The sequence below is a fragment of the Vicugna pacos genome, chromosome 12 (genome assembly GCF_048564905.1).
Source record: "Vicugna pacos chromosome 12, VicPac4, whole genome shotgun sequence".
NCBI classification, from domain to species: domain Eukaryota; kingdom Metazoa; phylum Chordata; class Mammalia; order Artiodactyla; family Camelidae; genus Vicugna; species Vicugna pacos.
In genome coordinates this window covers 10,447,124-10,465,817 of record NC_132998.1, presented here as the reverse complement: position 1 = coordinate 10,465,817, position 18,694 = coordinate 10,447,124, and the positions used below count along the sequence as shown (strand labels likewise).

General features: G+C 50.7%; 1 protein-coding gene across 1 annotated transcript; it reads right to left on the bottom strand.

Annotated features, from left to right (window-relative positions):
- Positions 1–717: 717 nt before the first annotated feature.
- On the bottom strand, positions 718–9,119 carry KRT78 (keratin 78). The gene is made up of 9 exons (XM_015238144.3): positions 8,662–9,119; positions 7,913–8,127; positions 6,806–6,866; positions 6,242–6,337; positions 5,238–5,402; positions 4,766–4,891; positions 1,847–2,067; positions 1,534–1,568; positions 718–1,452 (listed from the first exon to the last, which is right to left on the bottom strand). The coding sequence occupies exons 1-9, from the start codon at positions 9,025–9,027 to the stop codon at positions 1,124–1,126; spliced, it is 1,614 nt and encodes a 537-aa protein (XP_015093630.2). The 5' UTR covers positions 9,028–9,119; the 3' UTR covers positions 718–1,123.
- Positions 9,120–18,694: the final 9,575 nt, after the last annotated feature.

The following is an 18,694-nucleotide window of genomic DNA, read 5'->3' as shown; positions in this document are numbered from 1 at the left end:
GGTGAGGAGTGAGATGCCCACAGGAGGTACCCAAACAGCCATAGATATTCCACAAATTGCCTCCTGAGGAGAGTGAACTGGGCAGCTGCACAGCTTTTGCTTTGCTGGGTGAGCCGTGCAAGCCTGGGCAGAGCTAAATTGCTAGAAGCAGTGGCAGAGAAGCTGCACGTTGTCATGGGGAACCTTTGTTTCTGCCCTTCAGCCTGTCCTCTAAATGCCCTTTGAACACGTGTTTAAGGCTAAGGCTTAACGTCAGTGCTGAATAATTAACCTGCCCGGCAGAAGGCCAGTTTAAAGCTCAGAAGTGAGAGATGGAGGCTTACCACCCTGGGCAGAGCTGGAGCCAGAGCATCATCGGAAGAAGGGTCAGAGCACAAAAGGACCTCTCCACAAATCCCCATCTCCCAACCCAGGGTGACTGAATTAGCTGCAGGAGGCCAGCCTCTGGCCCTGGAAACCAAGAGCTTCAGAAAGGAAGAGCTGGCTCTCATGCATGGAAGAGGTTACACCGGAGACACAAGAAACAGAAAGGGTGACCGAGACACCGAACCCAGGAGGAGGGCACGATGGGTTTGCTCTTGTTTGTCAGAGTAGACCCAGTCCTGGCACAGTGTCTAGGGTATGGTTTGCACTCAATAAAATTTACGGGAGGGGAAGGAGGGGTGGCAAGGAGAAAGGAAGACCCACTTCAGGGATAACTGGATGCTGCTTTTATTTCACAGGAAATAAATGGACAGAAATACAGAAATGGAGGCTCAGAGGCAGGTCAAGAGGATGAGGGCAGTACCCCTCGGTTCCAGCCCCCAGGCTCTGGTCAGTGGGCCTCAGGCCTCTCCCTTGGGGTGGGGATGCAGTCTGACCAACCCAAATACAGGAGCTTTCCCAGCCCAGTGGAAGGCTGTGGAGAGAGGAGAAGACGAGGCTGTCTGACTGGAGGACAGGGCGCTATCAAATCAGTATGCAGAGCAAGGCTGGAACAGCAGGCAGGTGGAACCCGGCTGACTTCTGCAGAGTCCCCTGTGGGCTGGCTCGGGCTATGGGCAGTGGACACAGAGCCAGCCCTGCAGGGATGGGGCTGATGAGGATGCGGGAGACCAGGGGGAGCAAGGGGCCTCTGAGCCACTCAGTAGGTGATGGATGTCTTCAGACTTGACTCGACCGTCTTCTTCAGGATGGTGTGGCAGGTGGAGCCAGAGCCAGAGCCAGAGCCAGACACAGAGCAGGAGCCAAAAACAGGGCCCTGCCCAGAGCCCAGGATAACATTGGAGCCTCCAGTCACGATGCTGGAGCCTCCAGTCACAATGCTGGAGCCTCCAGTCACAATGCTGGAGCCTCCGGTCACAACACTGGAGCAGCTGGACCCAAAGCTGCCTTTCCCACCTCCGAGTCCACAAGTGCCCGCCAGGCCACCACTTGCTCCTCCAGACACAGCAGTGCTGCCTCCTCCAACGGCTGCCAAGAAAGACACCAAAGTCACAGCAGAGTCCTCAGCTCCTTGTGGGGACCCCTCTCCTGAAGTCCCCCGATACTCACAGATAATGACCTGACTGGTGCACTCCCCAGACATCCTGGGAGAGAAAGAAAGAGAGGAAGAAACACTAAGAAGGGCTGCAGAGAATGCGTCCCCAGTTGTTTTAAGCCTCCTAGAGCAGTTCACTACCCTCGGAGCAGATAAAACCCCCAGTCCCCAATTTAAAATCCCTCCGAACAGAATAGGTGCCCCTCAGTGGCTCCGAGTGTCGGGAAATCTTTCAGCATCCCCTGCAGCAAGGAGAGTGCTTGTTGACCTTGCATCCTCCTCCCCCACCTCGGTGACATCCCCGGGGGCCCTCTGACCGGCCCTCACCGGCTCTCCTCGCCCTCCAGCAGCTTGCGGTAGGTGGCGATCTCGATGTCCAGGGCCAGCTTCGAGCTCATCAGCTCCTGGTACTCACGCAGCAGCCGCGCCATGTCCTGCTTGGCAGTTCTCAGAGCGGCCTCCATCTCGGCCACCTTGGCCTGAGCATCCTTGACGGCCAGCTCCCCACGCTGCTCAGCATCGGCGATGGCGGCCTCCAGGTTGGCATTCTGGATGGGGTGTAGAAGCGCGGCTGAAAGTGGCTGTAAGCCCATCCAGCCTACCAAAGCACCTACTGTGGATTTAACTCCAAGGCTGAGATGAACCGTAATCTCATGAGCTCAAAATTATTCCTGGCCACCTCTAGCTCCTCTAGGTCTGAGGGAAGATATTGCTTCTCCTGCTTTCTAAACTCCTGGAGTGGGTTAAATAGTGTCCCCAAAGTTGTCATGTTCACCTAGAACTTCAGCGCCTGATCTTATTTGGAAAGAGGGTCTTTGCAGATGTAATTAGTTACAGATCTCAAGATGATATCATACTGCATTCACAGTGAGCCCTCAATCCAGTGACTGGTGTCCCAGAAAACGATGAGAGGATGCAGAGACAGACACAGAGACGATGCTGTATGAAGATGGAGGCAGACAGGGTGGGAAGGGATAAATTGGGAGCTGGAGATTTGCAGATACTAGCTACCATGTACAAAATCGATAAACAGCAAGTTGATACTGGATAGCACAGGGAACTATATTCAATACCTTGTAGTAACCTATAATGAAAAATAAAAATGAAAAAGAATATATGTATGTATATGTATGACTGAAACATTACGCTGAGCACTGGAATCTGACATAACATTGTAAACTGACTATACTTCAATTAAAAAAAAAATGGAGGCAGAGATTGGAGTGACACAGTGACCACACGTGGAAGAAAGCCCCCCAGTTCCCTCAGAGCGAGCATGGCCCACCTATACGTGAGTTCAGACTTCTAGCCTCCAGAACTGAGAGAATAATTTCTGTCGTTTCAAGCCGCCGCGTTTATGGTACTTCGTGACAGTAGTCACAGGAAACGAGGCCGCCTCCTTTGCCACTTCCTCCTGTGATCGTCCCTGTTTCTTCCCATCCCCAACCTCAGCACCTTTCCTGAGGCACCTTCTCTCTCCCGGGGTTCTTGAAGCTCCTCCTGTCCTGTATGGGTCATTAGCTACAAGTCCCCTCTTGAGGGCCACGAGGTCCTTGATGTTGAACAGCCCCTCATCACATACTTTGTCCTGTTGTTGTCAGAGTCTATCTATCAAACCGTGGACCTCAGTTTTAGATTTGAAAAATCCATCCTCTGCGCACGCCTCCAATCTGATAGAAAACTCCCAGAGGAAGGACGACATCCCTGTCTAATCCGCCGCTGAGCTGATTCACCCTCACGTTGGGTTCAGGAGAGAAGGCGTCCCCTAAAGGCTCTCACTGAAGTGTAGTCAGTTTACAATGTTGTGTCAGTTTCTGGGGTACGGCATAGTGATTCAGCCATACATATGTATAAATTTCAACTAAAATTTTTTAAATAAAAATTTTAAAAAATAAGCTCTCATTACTCACTTCCCATGCCAGCACCCTATGAATGGGAACGCGGTCTCCATTCTACAGATGAAGAAACTGTGACTAAGAAAGGAGGTAAGTGACAGAGCTGGGACCTTAACCCAGAGCAGCTGACGTCCAGTCCACCGTTCTTACCGCAGCCCCAGTTCAACAGGCTTGCACACGAAAAGGAGGAGTCGGTCGGGGCTGGGTCCCCAAGAGGGATTCTCCCAGGAAAGGCACCCTGCTATGTGGGGGGACCGTGGTTCCCAGTGTGGGGACATAGCGACTCTCCTAGGTGCTGGCCACTGGGCTCTGAGACTCCACACTCTTCACCATCACCGGGATGAACTTGGTTGAGAGAACAGGTTTCCGGGCTCCACACTTAGAGACAGATTCCCTCTTTCTGCCGGGAAGCCCAGGAATCTGCATCTTATCAGACACCCCAGAAAATTCCGAAGGAAAAAATCTAAATTTATGAGCAAAACACTGTGGCAGCAAATTGAGTAATAGGACCTGGTCACCTTCATCTCAGGTGCTGCCTCATACTCCAAAGAAGAGCAGGTCAGGTTGGACAGGGACGGAGTCTGGCCTTTGAATGAAAGTTCTCTGTGCTCCGAGAACTTTCCGTGGAGGGCCCTGCTTGGGAGCGGCCTGGGGGTCAGGCCCAAGTGCTTGAGGAAACCACCTGACTCTGTGGTCTCAGCTCTCGACCCTCTGTTGATCCCAAAAAAACAATTCTTTGGCTTTTGGGAAAGTAAGCATAAAGGCACTTGACAACTTAAAAATCATAATCTTCACATCTAAAGTAGGTTCTCCAGGAGGAGCTGGAAACCACCTCGCTGCCTTGCCGTCATCTTCCTCCACCTCTCCCTGCTCCTCCTACGCAGGCACCACAGCATCACCTCCACCCCGACCCAAGGGGGCCTCAGTGCCCCACCGTACTGCCCGTGTCTCCTGCTCCCTGAGGTCCTGGCTCTCACCCTCCCCAGCAGGGGACCAGGAAATTCAGCACACAGCCTTAGAATCCCTGCTGGGCTTGAGGAGTAAGTGTCAAAAGAAGAGATAAAAAAAGAGAGAAATTAACACTGTTCCCCAAGTTGCCGAAAGCAAGAAGCACACCAGGACACATGTACACAGAATGCGGCGTGAGGGCTGGGGCCGGGGCTGGCGGTGCGGAGCCAGTGCAGCCGGAGTCCACAGGAGGAGGGCTGGACTCCTCTTAAGTGGGGCTTGAAGTTCTCTCCCCACCAAATTAGCCAAAGTTCCAGCCAGTTATCAAGGTTTCACACAAACCCAGCAGTGACCCTGGCACGAAGCAGTGAGACGGAGGCCTTGGGGGCTCTGGGACCCTCACCTGCTTCTTGAGGTTCTCAGTCTGACTCTGCAGCTTCTGAATCGTCTGCTGTAGCTGACTGATGTGGGCTTTGATTTCCTTCATGTTGTCCCCGTGAAGCTGGGCAGACGCCTGAAGCTCCTGGTACTGAGGGGGGACAGAGGTGACACCATCACTGGGGAGGACCCTCACCTTTGACCCCAAGACAATGAGAAACACCATGGCCCCAGTTCTCAGCCTCCTCACATTTGGGCTGTGGGTTAAATGCTGAGACCAGAACATGGTGGGATGTGCTTGAGGAAGTCCGGGCTTGTCGCCCGTGGTTTCCCTGCATTGCCTCCCTCCTGGAGAAGGGAAATGTGGTGCCCACCCAGCCCTGGAGCTGCAGGGAGGTTATCAGAACAGCCCAGTGGGGCTGAGGTGGATGACCACCCTGCGGGCGGGAGGGAGACCCAGCCTTCCCCAGCGCGGTGCTTGCCCATGGCCCTGGCACCTTGGTCTGGTACAGCATCTCGGCCTCGGCTTTGCTGGTCTGGGCAATCTCCTCATACCGGGCTCGGACCTCGGCGATGATGTCTCTGAAGTCTAGGCAGCGACTGTTGTCCATGGACAGCACCACGGACAGGTCACCAGCCTGGGTCTGGAGCTGGCCTAGCTCCTGCCAGAAAGACTGATTCAGTGTCTGCCACCCCACCGCTTCCTTTCCCCTTTCCCCCAGGCAGGTGGGCAGAGTGCCTGACTTCCTGCCCCCTCCTCTGGGGGCAGCCCTCATTCACGCAGGGTGGCACTGAGCATGCCCTGCCCTCTGCAGGGCTGTGTCCTTATCTGAAAGTAGGAACTGTCCAATGACTCCTGGACAATAAAGGACTATGTCCTGCAGGGCCCAGAGTCATCTGGTCCCCATCACTCTCTGATCACACTCCCCTCCCTCTCACTCCCACTGCTCCAGCCACAGTGGCCTCCTTACATTTTCTCAAAGACACCAGCAGGCTCCTGGCTCCCTTTACCTGGAATCTCCATTTCCCTGCTGTGTGGCTTTCTCACCTCCTTCAGATCTTTGTTCAAATTTTATCTTCTAAATAAGACCACCCTGACCACCCTATTTGAAATTGCCACCTGCCCTACCCCTTACATTTCCAATCCTCATTTTCTGTTCTAATTTTCCTCTTTTCCATTGTATTTGTCACCTTCTAACATACTATGTAATTTACTTATTCACTAGGTCTATTTTTTATTGTCTGTCTCCCAATAGAAAGCAAGCTTCACAATTTTTGTCTGGTTATTCGCTGCTACATCCCAATACCTAGCAATTCACATGGGAAATTCTCAGTAATTCTTTGTCAAATGACTGAATGACCGGGATCTAAGTCACACTAACCAGGCTTCACCTCTTGGCCACTCCCACTATAGCCACCGGGAGCCTGCCCACCCTTTTCCTGTCCCTCGCTCCCTCCAGTTCTTGGCAGACCATCACTTCTGCCCTTGAAGAATGCTCACTTCTTCATATAGACGCCTCAGGAAACAGATGTACTCGCTCAAAGCCTTCAGCTTGCCCTCCAACTCCGTCTTGCTCAGGAAAACCTCGTCCACATCCTGGGGACAAGAAGACAGAAATCATATACCCCTACTTCTTTGGGGGTCCTATTCTGGTTCAGGAGTTCAGGTTACACACCGCCCAACATCCACCCCCACATTCATCTCTGAAGACCTATTTCTTCCTTCTCCAGCCCTGCCCTGCCCTGCCCCCTTTTTAGCCTGACACTGGCCCATACCACCTTCAGGAAGCCTTCCCTGATTCATCCCAACCAGTTCTACTTCTTCCACTACCTCCCCACCCTCTACCGCAATGACATCCAGAGCTTGTCACACAGTCCCTCAGTCAGATCTTGTCCTGGGGTCTCTGTGTCTACATAGATGTCCCATTTCCCCAGGGGGTCCCTGAAGGCAGTGTAATAGCATGTTGTGCATGAGGATTCCCACCCACGGCCCTCCCAGCCCAGAACTGGCTCCATGAACTGTGGATGCTCAGGATTCAGGCAGAGTAGCTGACCCCACTCTCACCTTTTTGAGGACCACAAAGTCATTCTCCACGGTGGCGTGCTTGTGAGCCTCCCGTTCATATCTGTCAAGTAAGCATAGAAGAGTCCTGCCTGGGGTCCTGAGATCGGAGCCCGTGCCCCTCCTCCAAGCATGACCTCCCTGAAATGCCAGTCTGCCTTTAGATGCTCTAAGGCAGGACACACGACCAGCCCGCATCACTTCTTTTCCATCTGGAAGTTTTATCATGTCTTATGTCCCTTACTCTTTCAGCCCACATCCCCTTGATGACATAAGGCCACCCTACGTCACATTTATAAGGCGTATTCAAACACTTCTTCTCACTTCCCACTCACAATCATCATCTGAAGCAGGTATTTTGGATTGTTTCAGGGAGATCACGTGATGTGCCCAAGTCATAGATAATGAGGTGTCCCGAGCAGATCTAAAACCCAGGTGTCCCAGCCCCAATCCTGGGCTCTTCCCAGGGCCTGCTCCACCTCACATAGCATCCTCCCAATGGCTTTGGGAGGTAAGAAAGGCGGGTGACATTTTCCTGGTCTACAGATATGGAAACTGAAGCTGGGAAAGTTAGAAATCCCTGCCCAAGGCCACACAGCTATTCTGTGCTCACGGTCGCCAAACCCAAGCCTCCTGTTGGTCCAGGGCTCTCTCTATACCAACAGGTGACCTGGAAGGGGAGCCCAGAACCACAGCCCAGCTGTGAATCACGCCACAGACCAGGGGATGGTCCCACTAAGTGGATTCCCTTCCACCTCTGACCAGAGAATATCTGAGTCACAGTAGCCCACAGCCTGCTCAACAGGAATTTCTCAAGAAAAAACCCACAGAGGCATTGTTTCAATAATCTCCTCCCAGCCTTGACCAAAGTTGTGGCCCTCGCAGCTGGGGCCTGCTAGAACCAAGGTTCTGTGGCCGGGCACCAGGGCCTGCGGGGCCTCTCACCTGCAGCAGGTGGGCGCCCAGACTCAGAGGGCATGCACAGGGGCTGGCGGGGAGGCCAGGCCTGTGTCTCTGGGAGCTAAGCAGTGGGAGACCCTCTGGCTGACAGCCTGATCCCAGCCTTCCAGGACCCCACCCAGGCCCGCGGGGACGCGATGATTTGCCTACTTGGCCTTATACTCCTCCTCCTGGTCCTGGCAGGACTTCAGCTCGGCATCCAGAGCCTCTCGGTCTCTCTGCAGCTGCTCCAGCCACTTCCTGAGCTGGACCACATAGGCCTCGAAGAAAGACTCCAGGCCCTGGGGGCTGTCTCTCACCCGCTGCTGCTGCAGCAAGTGCCACTTGGTGTCCAGGACCTTGTTCTGCTGCTCCAGGAACCGCACCTGCAGCACAGACAGAGGGGCTCTGAGGTTCCCGTCGGGCTCCCCGGGCACAGCCTCTGGGAAGCAAAGCCTCAACAACCCTCCAGCCAGCCTGGAGCCTTGTAGGCCTTTAATAAATGTTTGCAACCACACTAAGTGAATTAGAATAACGTTTGTATAAAGGGAATTTCAAATAGCACAGGGAACTATATTCAATATCTTGTAGTAACTTACAATGAAAAGGAATATATGTAGCTACAGGTATGAGCGAAACATCATGCTACACACCAGACATCGACGCAACATTCTAAACTGACTCTATTTCAATTAAAAATCAATAAAAATAAAAAATAAATTTAAAAGGGAATTTCAAAATAATTAAATAGGGCCTTGGCATAACCAGAGAGACTCCAGTTAGACCACAGGAGGGACTTCCTTGCTGCAGAAGTGATCAGAAAAGTGGTAGGAGATCAGACTTCCCCATTCCCAAGTCCATCGAGAACAGCTCTTCCAAGGGAGGCGCAGAGACAGAGGCTTAGCTGAGTTGACCCTCACCTTGTCAATGAAAGAAGCAAACTGATTGTTGAGGGTTCTGATCTGCTGGGTCTCCTGAGTTCGCACCACCTGGAACTGGGGGTCGATCTCAATCTTCAGTGGAGTCAGCAGATTCTGGTTGATGGTCACTTCCTGGATGCCTCCGGGAGGGCACAGAGAAAGTCCTGGCCCAGCGCTCCCCTCCCTAAACCGTACCCCTAGCCTTGCCCCTGACCCCCAGGCCCTCCCACGAGAGCCTCCTCGGCAGCCCCCAGAGGAACTGAGGCTCCTACTGCTGAAGCCACCCCTGCCTCGGCCCCCTGAGCGAGCAGAACAGGCTGAGTGAGCACTGAAGCCCCTCCGGACCCGGCAGGGAGAGAGAGACATGGCAGAGAATGATGGTCTCACAGCTGCAGACAGTCAAGTGTGTGAGTTCCTGCCCCGAGGCCCCGGCACAAGACTTTTATCCCCTCCCGTGCCTGGGCTGGGCCTTGGAGAGCAAGATGCTCTTGACCTGACTGTGTCTGTCACTGGCTCCAGCTGACCTCTTCTGACACGCCTAAAGAATAGGTGCCCAGCACGTGCAGAGCCCAAGGAGGAGACCCAGAGACTGCCCTCAAAGCACCCAGGCTACGGGAGGGATGGGCACGTCCCAAAGACCAGGAAGCAGCCAGAGACTGGGACTTCAGTGCTGGGGGATGGGGAGGGACAGCCCTGAGCAAAGTCTTGGAGGGTCATTCAAGGAAGGCTTCCTGGAGGAGGAGATGGGGAAGAAGAAGGGAGGCACATTCAAGGGGAGAAGAAGATGGAGGGGGTTCAGTTGGAGCACTTGAATGCCCTGCTGATGGTGGACAGAGGAGTGAAGCTTCTCAAGAGAGGATCTATGTACAAGAGGAGGAGAAGGAAGAGACATTGCAGCACTGCAGAAGGTTAACAGAGGTGTTATTGTCCTCGTTGGCTAAAAGACACTCCAGGATTTGGAAATGAAACAGAAAAACAGGGTATCCAAGTCCCTCCTCTTGCCCAACCCAGCAATTATCCATGGGGTGCCACCCCACTCAGAGCAGGCATCTCCATCTGGGATCGCGATGAATGGAGCATTTCAAACCCAGCCTGTGTCCCTTTCCACAAACACACAGCGCCAGGCCCATCCACTTGGGTCCAACTCTGCATTTGTCAGCTCACCTATCAGAAGCTCTCAGGCTCCGAAATAAAATGTACATTTAGAAACATACTCCTCCCTGGAGACTGGGAGCAGAAACAGGAGTTTTGAGGTTCCCCACAGGATAGATTCTATCTCTGCCCTGGGAGTCTACCAATTAGAGGAGCTCCAGATTCATGTAGTATTTAGTGAGCCTCCCACCAGCTGCCTCCACTGATGCCCTCCCTCTGCTGGCAAGGAGGGTTGGCAGCTCTGATTTTTAGAAATTTCTAAGGTTTTTCCTTACATGGAGGGATGGCTATTTCTTCCTGTCCCTCCCCCGTCTTTCTTAGAGCCTGATACACTATGAAGCTGGGATACTGGGACTTTTGATAATTCAGCTCAAAGCCAGGACAAACAGAGACTCGTCATAATAAACACTCAAGAGATGTGCTATGAGGAAGTCAGTCCTAGCAATGTGAACAGTCCCACAGATACTCCACCGCCCAGGCCAGGCAATGGTGAGCGCATCTCCCCTCCCTCCAGAGGATTAGAAGCCCCTTCCTCCTTCCCCTCGCCTCATCCGTCAGCATCCCAGAATGAAACTGAATGACAGATGACCTCAAGGAGAAGAGGCCAAGCCTTCTGTGGGAAGAATAAAGGTGATCAAGGATTAACAGACCCACGTGACTATATATAAAACAGATAAACAACAAAGACCTATTGTAGAGGAACTATCTTCAATTTCTTATAGTAAGATATAATGGAAAAGAATCTGAAAAGAAAATAAATATATGTATGTATATGCATAACTGAATCACTTTGCTGTACACCTGAAACTAACATTGTAGATCAACTACACTCCAATTTAAAAATTTAATTAATTACTTAAGTAATTGATTTTTTTGCTGAAGTACATTGAAATTAAAAAAAAAAAAAAAAGCCAATCAAGGGACTGAAGGCCCAGGTGAGGAAGAAAGGAGAGAAAGGATCCTAGCAGAGATTTAGTTACACCGTGGAGAGGGAAGGCAGCACGGAGCAGCCTCGGAGTCCAGAAAGAGAAACTGGGAAATGGGTTGAACCCCATCGAGGACCCACCTCCAGACTCTACCCTCTGGGGACCACTTTGCAGAGGCAAGGAGGGATGGATGCCTTCCTTCCTCAAACGTTCTTGAGAAAGATCTCCGTGGACTTGACTTCACCATCCCACTGCCCCCATCAGTACTGAGGTTGGAAGGCAGAGGTCACACTTGGAACAGGGCCTAATCTACCTCCCTGGAACTTCCTCATATTTGTAATATTAAAGAATATTAGAGCCAGAGAGCTTCAAGGCCCTCTGGTCCAATGCCCTCATTTCACACTTGAGGAGTCTGAGAACCCACAGGACGTAGGGCAGGGTGCAAAGTCTGTGCTCCCTTGAGTAACTTCAGATTGCACCAGATGAGCTCTAAGACTGCTTTGACCCAGCACTCTGTGGTTTCAGTGACTTGCTCAAGGCCACCAATACAGCTGATCAGGCTGGAGCCAGGGCCCCCAGCTAGCTCAGATCACTGCCCCACAGAGCAGTCCACTAGACAAACCTTTGATCATGTCTCCACAATGTCTGTCTTATCCACCCCTCCATCCAGCTCAGGGTCTGGCTTACTCTAGGCACCCATAAGTGCTTGTTCTAAGAGATGAATTCTTTTCCATGACAGTTACACCCAAGGACCTTCTTGAATTCCTGAGTTCTCAAACACTGCTGTAACATACGTCTTCCCAATTTAAAAAAAATAAAATCACGCAGTGATGGAGAAAATGACAAAAAGATTTGGAGATTTGAATGCTAGGCCCCTCACAGCCTCAGTGATTTGTTCCTGCACACAAAGTTACACCAAGGGATCCTAATCCTACAGCAGAAAAAGTACCAAGGTTTGCAAAGTGCAATAGAATGGGTTCTATTGAATGGGTCACACCCCCTGCTCCAAGTCAACCATCCTCAATCACACCTCATGTTCTGCAGCCCCTGCCCACCCTGGTCCCACCTTCAAGAATGCCCCTGGCCAGCACAGCTTCTTGTCGCTCCCCGGCAGCCCCTTCCCTTACTGCCCTATCCTAAGTTCACCCCTGGCCACAGCTACGACTTTTCAAGCTCTTTCTCTCTAATTGCTCTCAAGCCTCTTCTGCCCGTGCAGTTGATTTTTTGATCCAGAAGCCCTTTTATTCATTGACTCACCAAAATGCAATTGAACACCTTCTGTGCGCGAGGGCCTGTGCTGAGAGTTAAGAATTTAACAGAGAACAAGACCCAGCCCCTGCACCAAGAAAGCTTAGAGTCTAGTAGAGAAACAGACACTGAACAGGTAATCAGACAAGTATTTAACTGCAATTATGACAAGGAGAGAAAAGTACAAAGCATGAAAGGGGCCTAACCTAGTTTAACCCCTTATTTATTCTCAAACATACCAAGGACACTCCTGCCTCAGGGCCTTTGCACTTGCTGTTCCCGATTCCTGGAATGCTCCTTCCCAGACCCCCATGTAGCTGCAAGTCACCTCCCTGGGCTGCCCCAAACCAAAATTGCAGCACTGAGGCCATCCCTCCTCTGACACTTCTTATCACTTTCCCTGCTTTGTCTCTTTCCACTTAGCACTTGGCACTTCCTAATACACCATATACCTCACTTACCCGTTTTGTTTGTCATTCTCTCTGCACTAGGATGTCAGCTCCACAAAGGCGGGGGTTTGGTCTCTTTGCTCACTTCTGTATCCTCTGCACTCAGAACAGTGTCCATCATACAGTAGCTGCTCAGTAAATACTTGATAAGTGAATGATTCCCCATTCAATTCCATCTTGTTGATTTCCTTCCATTTTCAACCTCTGGAGATCCTCGTAACTCTCAATTCTGTTCTCCAAAGCATTGATCACTCCCCATCCCATGCCCCCCGCCCCAAGGTTGGGAGCATGCAAATACGGTCGTGTGTGTGTGTGTGTGTGTGTGTGTGTGTGTGTGTGTTTGTGTGTGTGTGTGTGTAATTGAGCTCCTGCTGTGGGCTGAGCACTGAACTAAATGATAAAGGAACTATAAGATGGATAAGGCTCCACCCCACCCTGAAAGAATGCACAGTCCCATGAAGAATACACAGAACAGGGGGAAGAATAGAGGGACTGCCCTGGTTGCAGATGTGAATGTTGGTGCAGTAGTGAGAAATTCCTCTATTCAACTTGATCCATTGTCTTGGAGGAAAAGAAGGGCAGAGCCCTGTGGCATGCCACCAGAAACCCTCCCTCTGCAGTTTGACATCCTCCCAGTGTATGTCCTTTGGATACTATGTTCAGCTGTTGGGGAATCCACCCAGCTGTACTTTTATCTAAGAACCTTACATATAGTACATATTTGATCCTAACAACTCTATGAGCCCTATTATTACCACCACCTTACAGAGGGAGGCTCTGAGGGAACAAATAATTTGCCCAAGGCCACACAGCCAGTAAGCAGCCGGGCCAGGATTTGCAGAGGCAGTTGGGCTCGAGTCTTACATTCAACCCCCTCCCTGTGCTCCTCCCAGAGACCTGGGAATGTCAGTGTTGAAAGACACCTTAACCCAGAGACATAGAATGACTTACCCAAGGTCACACAGCAGATCCAAAAGTGAAACCCTTTCCTCAACATTCATCCCTGATCAACGTTAATTAAGCACTACCATAAGTAAGCCAGACACCGCGCCAGCCCAGGTTAAACAAAATTTAATAGAAGTCCCTGCCTTTGAGGTATCTGCAGTCTGGAAGGGGAGCCAGGGAGAGGTGAGGAATCTGTGTGAAAACCAGCCAGTGCAATAAAGTGTTGGAGGCGCCACCGTAGATACAGGTACAGGTCTCATGGGTCCAGGTGTCTTCTTCAAGCAGGAGCAACAGGCATTCTTTTTGGCACTCCAGGGACAACTGAAGTCATCTCCTGGGGTCAACATGAGGCTGGGCTATTTACACCCCTTCGGATCTTCCCGGCTATCACACAGGCAACGAAGGGGTTGGTCACTGTCCTGTGGTTTGAGGGCAATTGGACAGAAAAGGCTCAAGTGGTCTCTGCCTTCATCAGCCTCCCCTCCCCCACCACGGACTGCCCATGACGTCCCCTGATCGAGGCACCAGGGAAGCTTTCCTCGGCTCGGCCTTTGCAGCTGAAAGTACATGCCAAATTTGGACCAGCATCTCCCGAATCTCTCAAACATCAGCCATTCACATTCAGCCTCCACCACCTGCCATTATGTAACGCCGTAGGTACAATGAAGTACTTAATATTTTTCTTTAAATTGATTCAAAATCAATTTCTCTTTTTACTGAAGTACACTATACAATATTTTTGATTCTCTGTAAATCAACAATGATATGACACAACATTGTAAAATAATTATAAATCAATAAAAAATGTTAAAAAAATAAAATAATTTTTAAAAAAGATACACAATGTGTTATTTTCTGGTGTACTGCATAGTGATTCATTTATATATTTTATATATATATATATTCATTTTCATATTCTTTTTCATAATAGGCCATACAAGGTATTGAACATAGTTCCCTGTGCTATACAGTAGGTCCTTGTTGTTTACCTATTTTATATGCAGGAGTTAGTATCTGCAAACCCCCAGCTCCTAATTTATCCCTCCACTTTGCTGGTAACCACAAGTTTGTTTTCTGTGTCTGTGAGTCTGTCTCTATTTTGTAAATAAGTTCCTTTGTGTCCTTTTTTTTTTTAGATTCCACATATAAGTGATCAATTCACTTTTTTCTTATCTTGACCCTAAGCAATAATATCCTTAAAGATGTAGCTTTTGTGTGCTGGTTCTAAGTTTTCAAATTCACATTCAAATAAAACATGATTATAAAAAGGTCCAGCGTTCCTCCATGTGCTGATGGTTTACACAGAACACAGATCAACCCTGACCCTGTTCAAACCTCCCCAAAGCCAGTGAAGGCAAGGAGGGAGCAGCACCTATCAGACGTGGCCAGTTTCTATCTCCCCTGAATTACACCCCTCTTGGCCAGTCGGGGCAGAAGGGGAGGGAGGGGATGAAAGGACTGCCCCTCACTCCGCCCCAGGCCAGACAGAGAACACCTACTCTGGCCTGCTGTGCCTGGTACCCTCCTGCCTGCTGAGCTGGGGGCGGGTCCTGCCCTCCTCACTGCACTGGTGATGCAGGAAGGTGGTGCCCATCCAGAGAATGGGCTTACTGCCACACGGAAGGGGGGACCCATAGGTGAGCCAAGCTGCTACCTCCACAGCCCCTCCTTGCCAAGAGGCCCCCAAACCCCCAAAGAGTGCATTCCCAAGACAGAGGCCTTGGAGAGGAAGCATTTGCAAAGCTCTGCCTGGAAACTCAGAATGTAAATGTTTGTCTCCAAGTTGCAGGTTGAAGTGAGAGTGTGGAGGGACAACGCCAAACTCTAACTTTGGAGTCATCACCGTTTCCCACGTACAACATGCTCACATTTTATGAAGCACTTTTCAAAGTGCTGTTGAGGACCCTCTGAGTGCCATTCACTCTACCGGGCCCTGCAGATCCTTCATCCTCTTTAATCCTCGCCACAATCTGAGAAATGGGTATTATTCTTGTTCAGTCTACAGATGCAGAAACAAAAGCAACTGCCCAAGGTGGTGGATGCAGCTCAGTGACAGAGCGCATGCTTAGCATGCATAAGGTCATGAGTTCAATCCCCAGGACCTCCATTTAAAAAAAGAAAAAAGCAACTGTCCAGGATCTCAAAGACAGGAAGAGGCCCAGCCAAGACAAGGACCCAGATCGTCTAATGCATCCTGTCGTCTATCTCGCACCTCTGAGACTCTTTCTGGCAATTTGCTTGTACACGTGTTTCCCTAGTCAACAGAGAACCAGAAGCTTCCCCTCTGCTGGGTGCGGGGGAGAGAGGCCGGGGAGGGGACTCGCTGGGCCCCAGCGCTGGGCAGCAGGTGCTCCTGCTGTAACAGCTGACCATCCGCCAGGTTGGGACAACACCTCTCTGTTTTGTCATGTTTGCCATTTCCTGGGGTGTAAATAACTCCCGCCATGGCTGATTTCAAGCTACTGACATGATGTCACTGACTGCAGAGTCGGGCAGAGGTGAGGACGATTAGCTCTGGCAAGTTTGCACGATGAGCTGGCTCCAGCACCCGCTGGCCAAGGGTGAGGAAGCTGGAGGCCTCTCCGTGGAGGGGACAGTCTCAGACTGTGAGAGCCAGGAACACACCTCTAGGGGCAAACTGATGGTGCCTGGGAGAGGGAAGAGGGCTAGACTGAGAGGGAAGGGGGAAGTGTTCAGACCAGAAACCCAAGAGTCCAGGCTTACTCATCAGAAGCCACTGCACTCTGACGCAGTCAGGTTCAGTGGGTTTCCCGCTGCCAGCAACCAATCTTGATTTGGCAAATATTTATGAGACACGTTACTAAGGACAGCCTTCCCACACGCCAGAGGGTCAAAAGCCCACAGGGCAACTTTGAGGGGAAAGTTTCCAGAATTCCAACAACCCTAGGAAAATAAGGTCCAGGCCCCAGCAGGAGCTCTTGGACTGGGAGGTGGGGTTTACCTGGACCAGCTCCCTGCACCTCCTCAGCCCCTCTCCCCAGCATCCCACCCATGGCCATCTAAGGAGCTAAGCCCTGGGCGTGGGGCGCAGGGCGGGGCTTGGATCTCTGTCCCCATCCCCAAGGAACCTCAGCCGGAGAGAATAGTATTTTCAAAACTGCAAGTTACAACCCAGGAGTGTGCGGTGAAATCAATTTAATGGGTCTCGAGCAGAGCGCTTCACAGGGGATAAGGCGTAATACTACGCCACAAAATTGTGTTCCCTAGGTGTGTATGTCTGTGTAAGCGTGCCTGAACTGTGATACCAAACACATCTGTAACTAGGAGTCATTGTCTCAAAAAGAGGAGATGGTCCCAATCCCGAACACACATATACCCAGAAATAAAATGAGAACAGCATTCACTGTCAGGACTGGGAGATGGGAAAATAGAGGTTTAACCTCTTTTCCAGAAAAGAGAAGTAATGAAAGCAGGGTTGGGAGGGGGAACACGGAGAGTGGGCATCTCTCGCAATCGATCCTGAGAGTTATCCTCCTAATGTCCAATCTAATCTCTAAGCCCACTGACGCCTCTGCCCTGCAGCCCACCCACTCCCCAAAAGGAAAAACCATGGCCCCCTCCTCCACGTAACTACTGAGTCACAGCGGTGACAAGGACAGGAACCACTGGCTGGGTCCAGGGTAGGGGAAGGTCACCGGGCCAGGGAACACAGACAGCAGCATGCCGAGTGCCAGCAAGGCAGGGCAAGGCAGGCCAGCCTGTGTGGCATGTGCCGTGGCAACACAGACTGAGTCTTAAGGAACGTAGACTCTAGCTAAGAAAATCTCAATACCACACAACTGGAGATTGACCTCACAGCTAAAGCACCCCATGTGCGCATAATACTTGCCAGTTGTTGTAGGACATCAGAGCAGAGATCTGAACGGTTATATTGTCCAACACTCTTATTTCATAGCGCCAGAAACTGAAGCCCAGAGAAAGCAAGCAACCTGCCAGGGCACACAGCAAAGGTAGGACTAGGACCCACTAAGCCAGGGCTCATTTTATCCTGCAGTACAGAGCCATGAGACTAGGACAGAGACCCAAAAAGAGGACCCCAAGCCCCCACCCACACATCCCACCATCCCAACAAGCTCATACATGCTATCATCCACCAGTAATATTTACTGGGCACTTCTTAGCGTCAAGCACTGCATTTAGTATGCAGAGATACACGGAATAATCCCCTGCAGGTAAGAAGGGAGTGCAGCTGCCACCTTCCAGAAAAGGAAACTGGCTCTGTGACCTCCCTGACCCGATCCAGACACTTGTTATTGGCAGGAAGTTCTAAGGTCTAACCTCACTTCTTCCTGCTGCAACATCAGCCCAGTTCCTCTTGGCCCCAGAGTCGCCTGCTTGCAGCCCTGGCTTAGCTGGTGGGGAGGATGCTGGGGGCTGCCCAGCACCTTCTCCTGGCTCCTACATCAGGCCCTCCATTGTTCTGCGACTTCACCTGCTAAGGTGGCACAAAAGCTCAGGGAGCTGTGCCAGCAGAAACTTATGGGCAGGGAGGGGGCAGACAGAGACAACCCGCAGGAAGAAGTTGGGTGGGGGACTGGAGAGGAAAGAAAAGTCCGATCCCACCCACTGCCTGGCTTCTTAAAGTTTAGGCTCCTGTTTTCAAGATGTGGAGGACAGAAAAGATCCCAAGGCTGGTGGCACTTCCTTTTCTTTATGCAAATAACACAAATTCATTACTGAAACATTTAAAACAACAGATAATAAAATAAAGGTAGAAAAAATTAAAGTCTTTCAAAATACTACCACCTAGAAGTCATTGCTATTAACATTTTGGTGTAGAATCTTCCAGATTTTTCCATATGTAAATACCTTTCATTATTTATTCAACCCATATTTATTGGACACTTTCTACAGGCCAAGTATTGTTCCAGCACTAGGTATAAAGTAGTAAACGAAAAGATAAAAAGCTACACCCTCATGTAGTTTGCATCTTATGATTACGTATATGTGTGTGTGTGTGTGTGTGTGTATTCATATGTCTAGTACAGTGCTAAATTCTACCATAATGTGAACACCATTTATTCCTATAAATATGTATTTTCCAGAAGTGAGATCATATTACACTTACAGATTTCTAGCCAGCTTCACCCTGTCTGTGTCAATAAATAGACCCTTAATCGAAGGATTCATGTCGAGAATGACCCAGAGTATTCCCTCGCATGGATTCTCAGGACTTCTCATCAAGTCCACTGATGAGAAGTCTGGAAACCGCGTCTGCAAGTGCGCACGCGCGCACCCCGTAGACGCGGGAGCCAGCCGGCCGCTCGGTGGACGGTGCAGTCTAATCCAGTC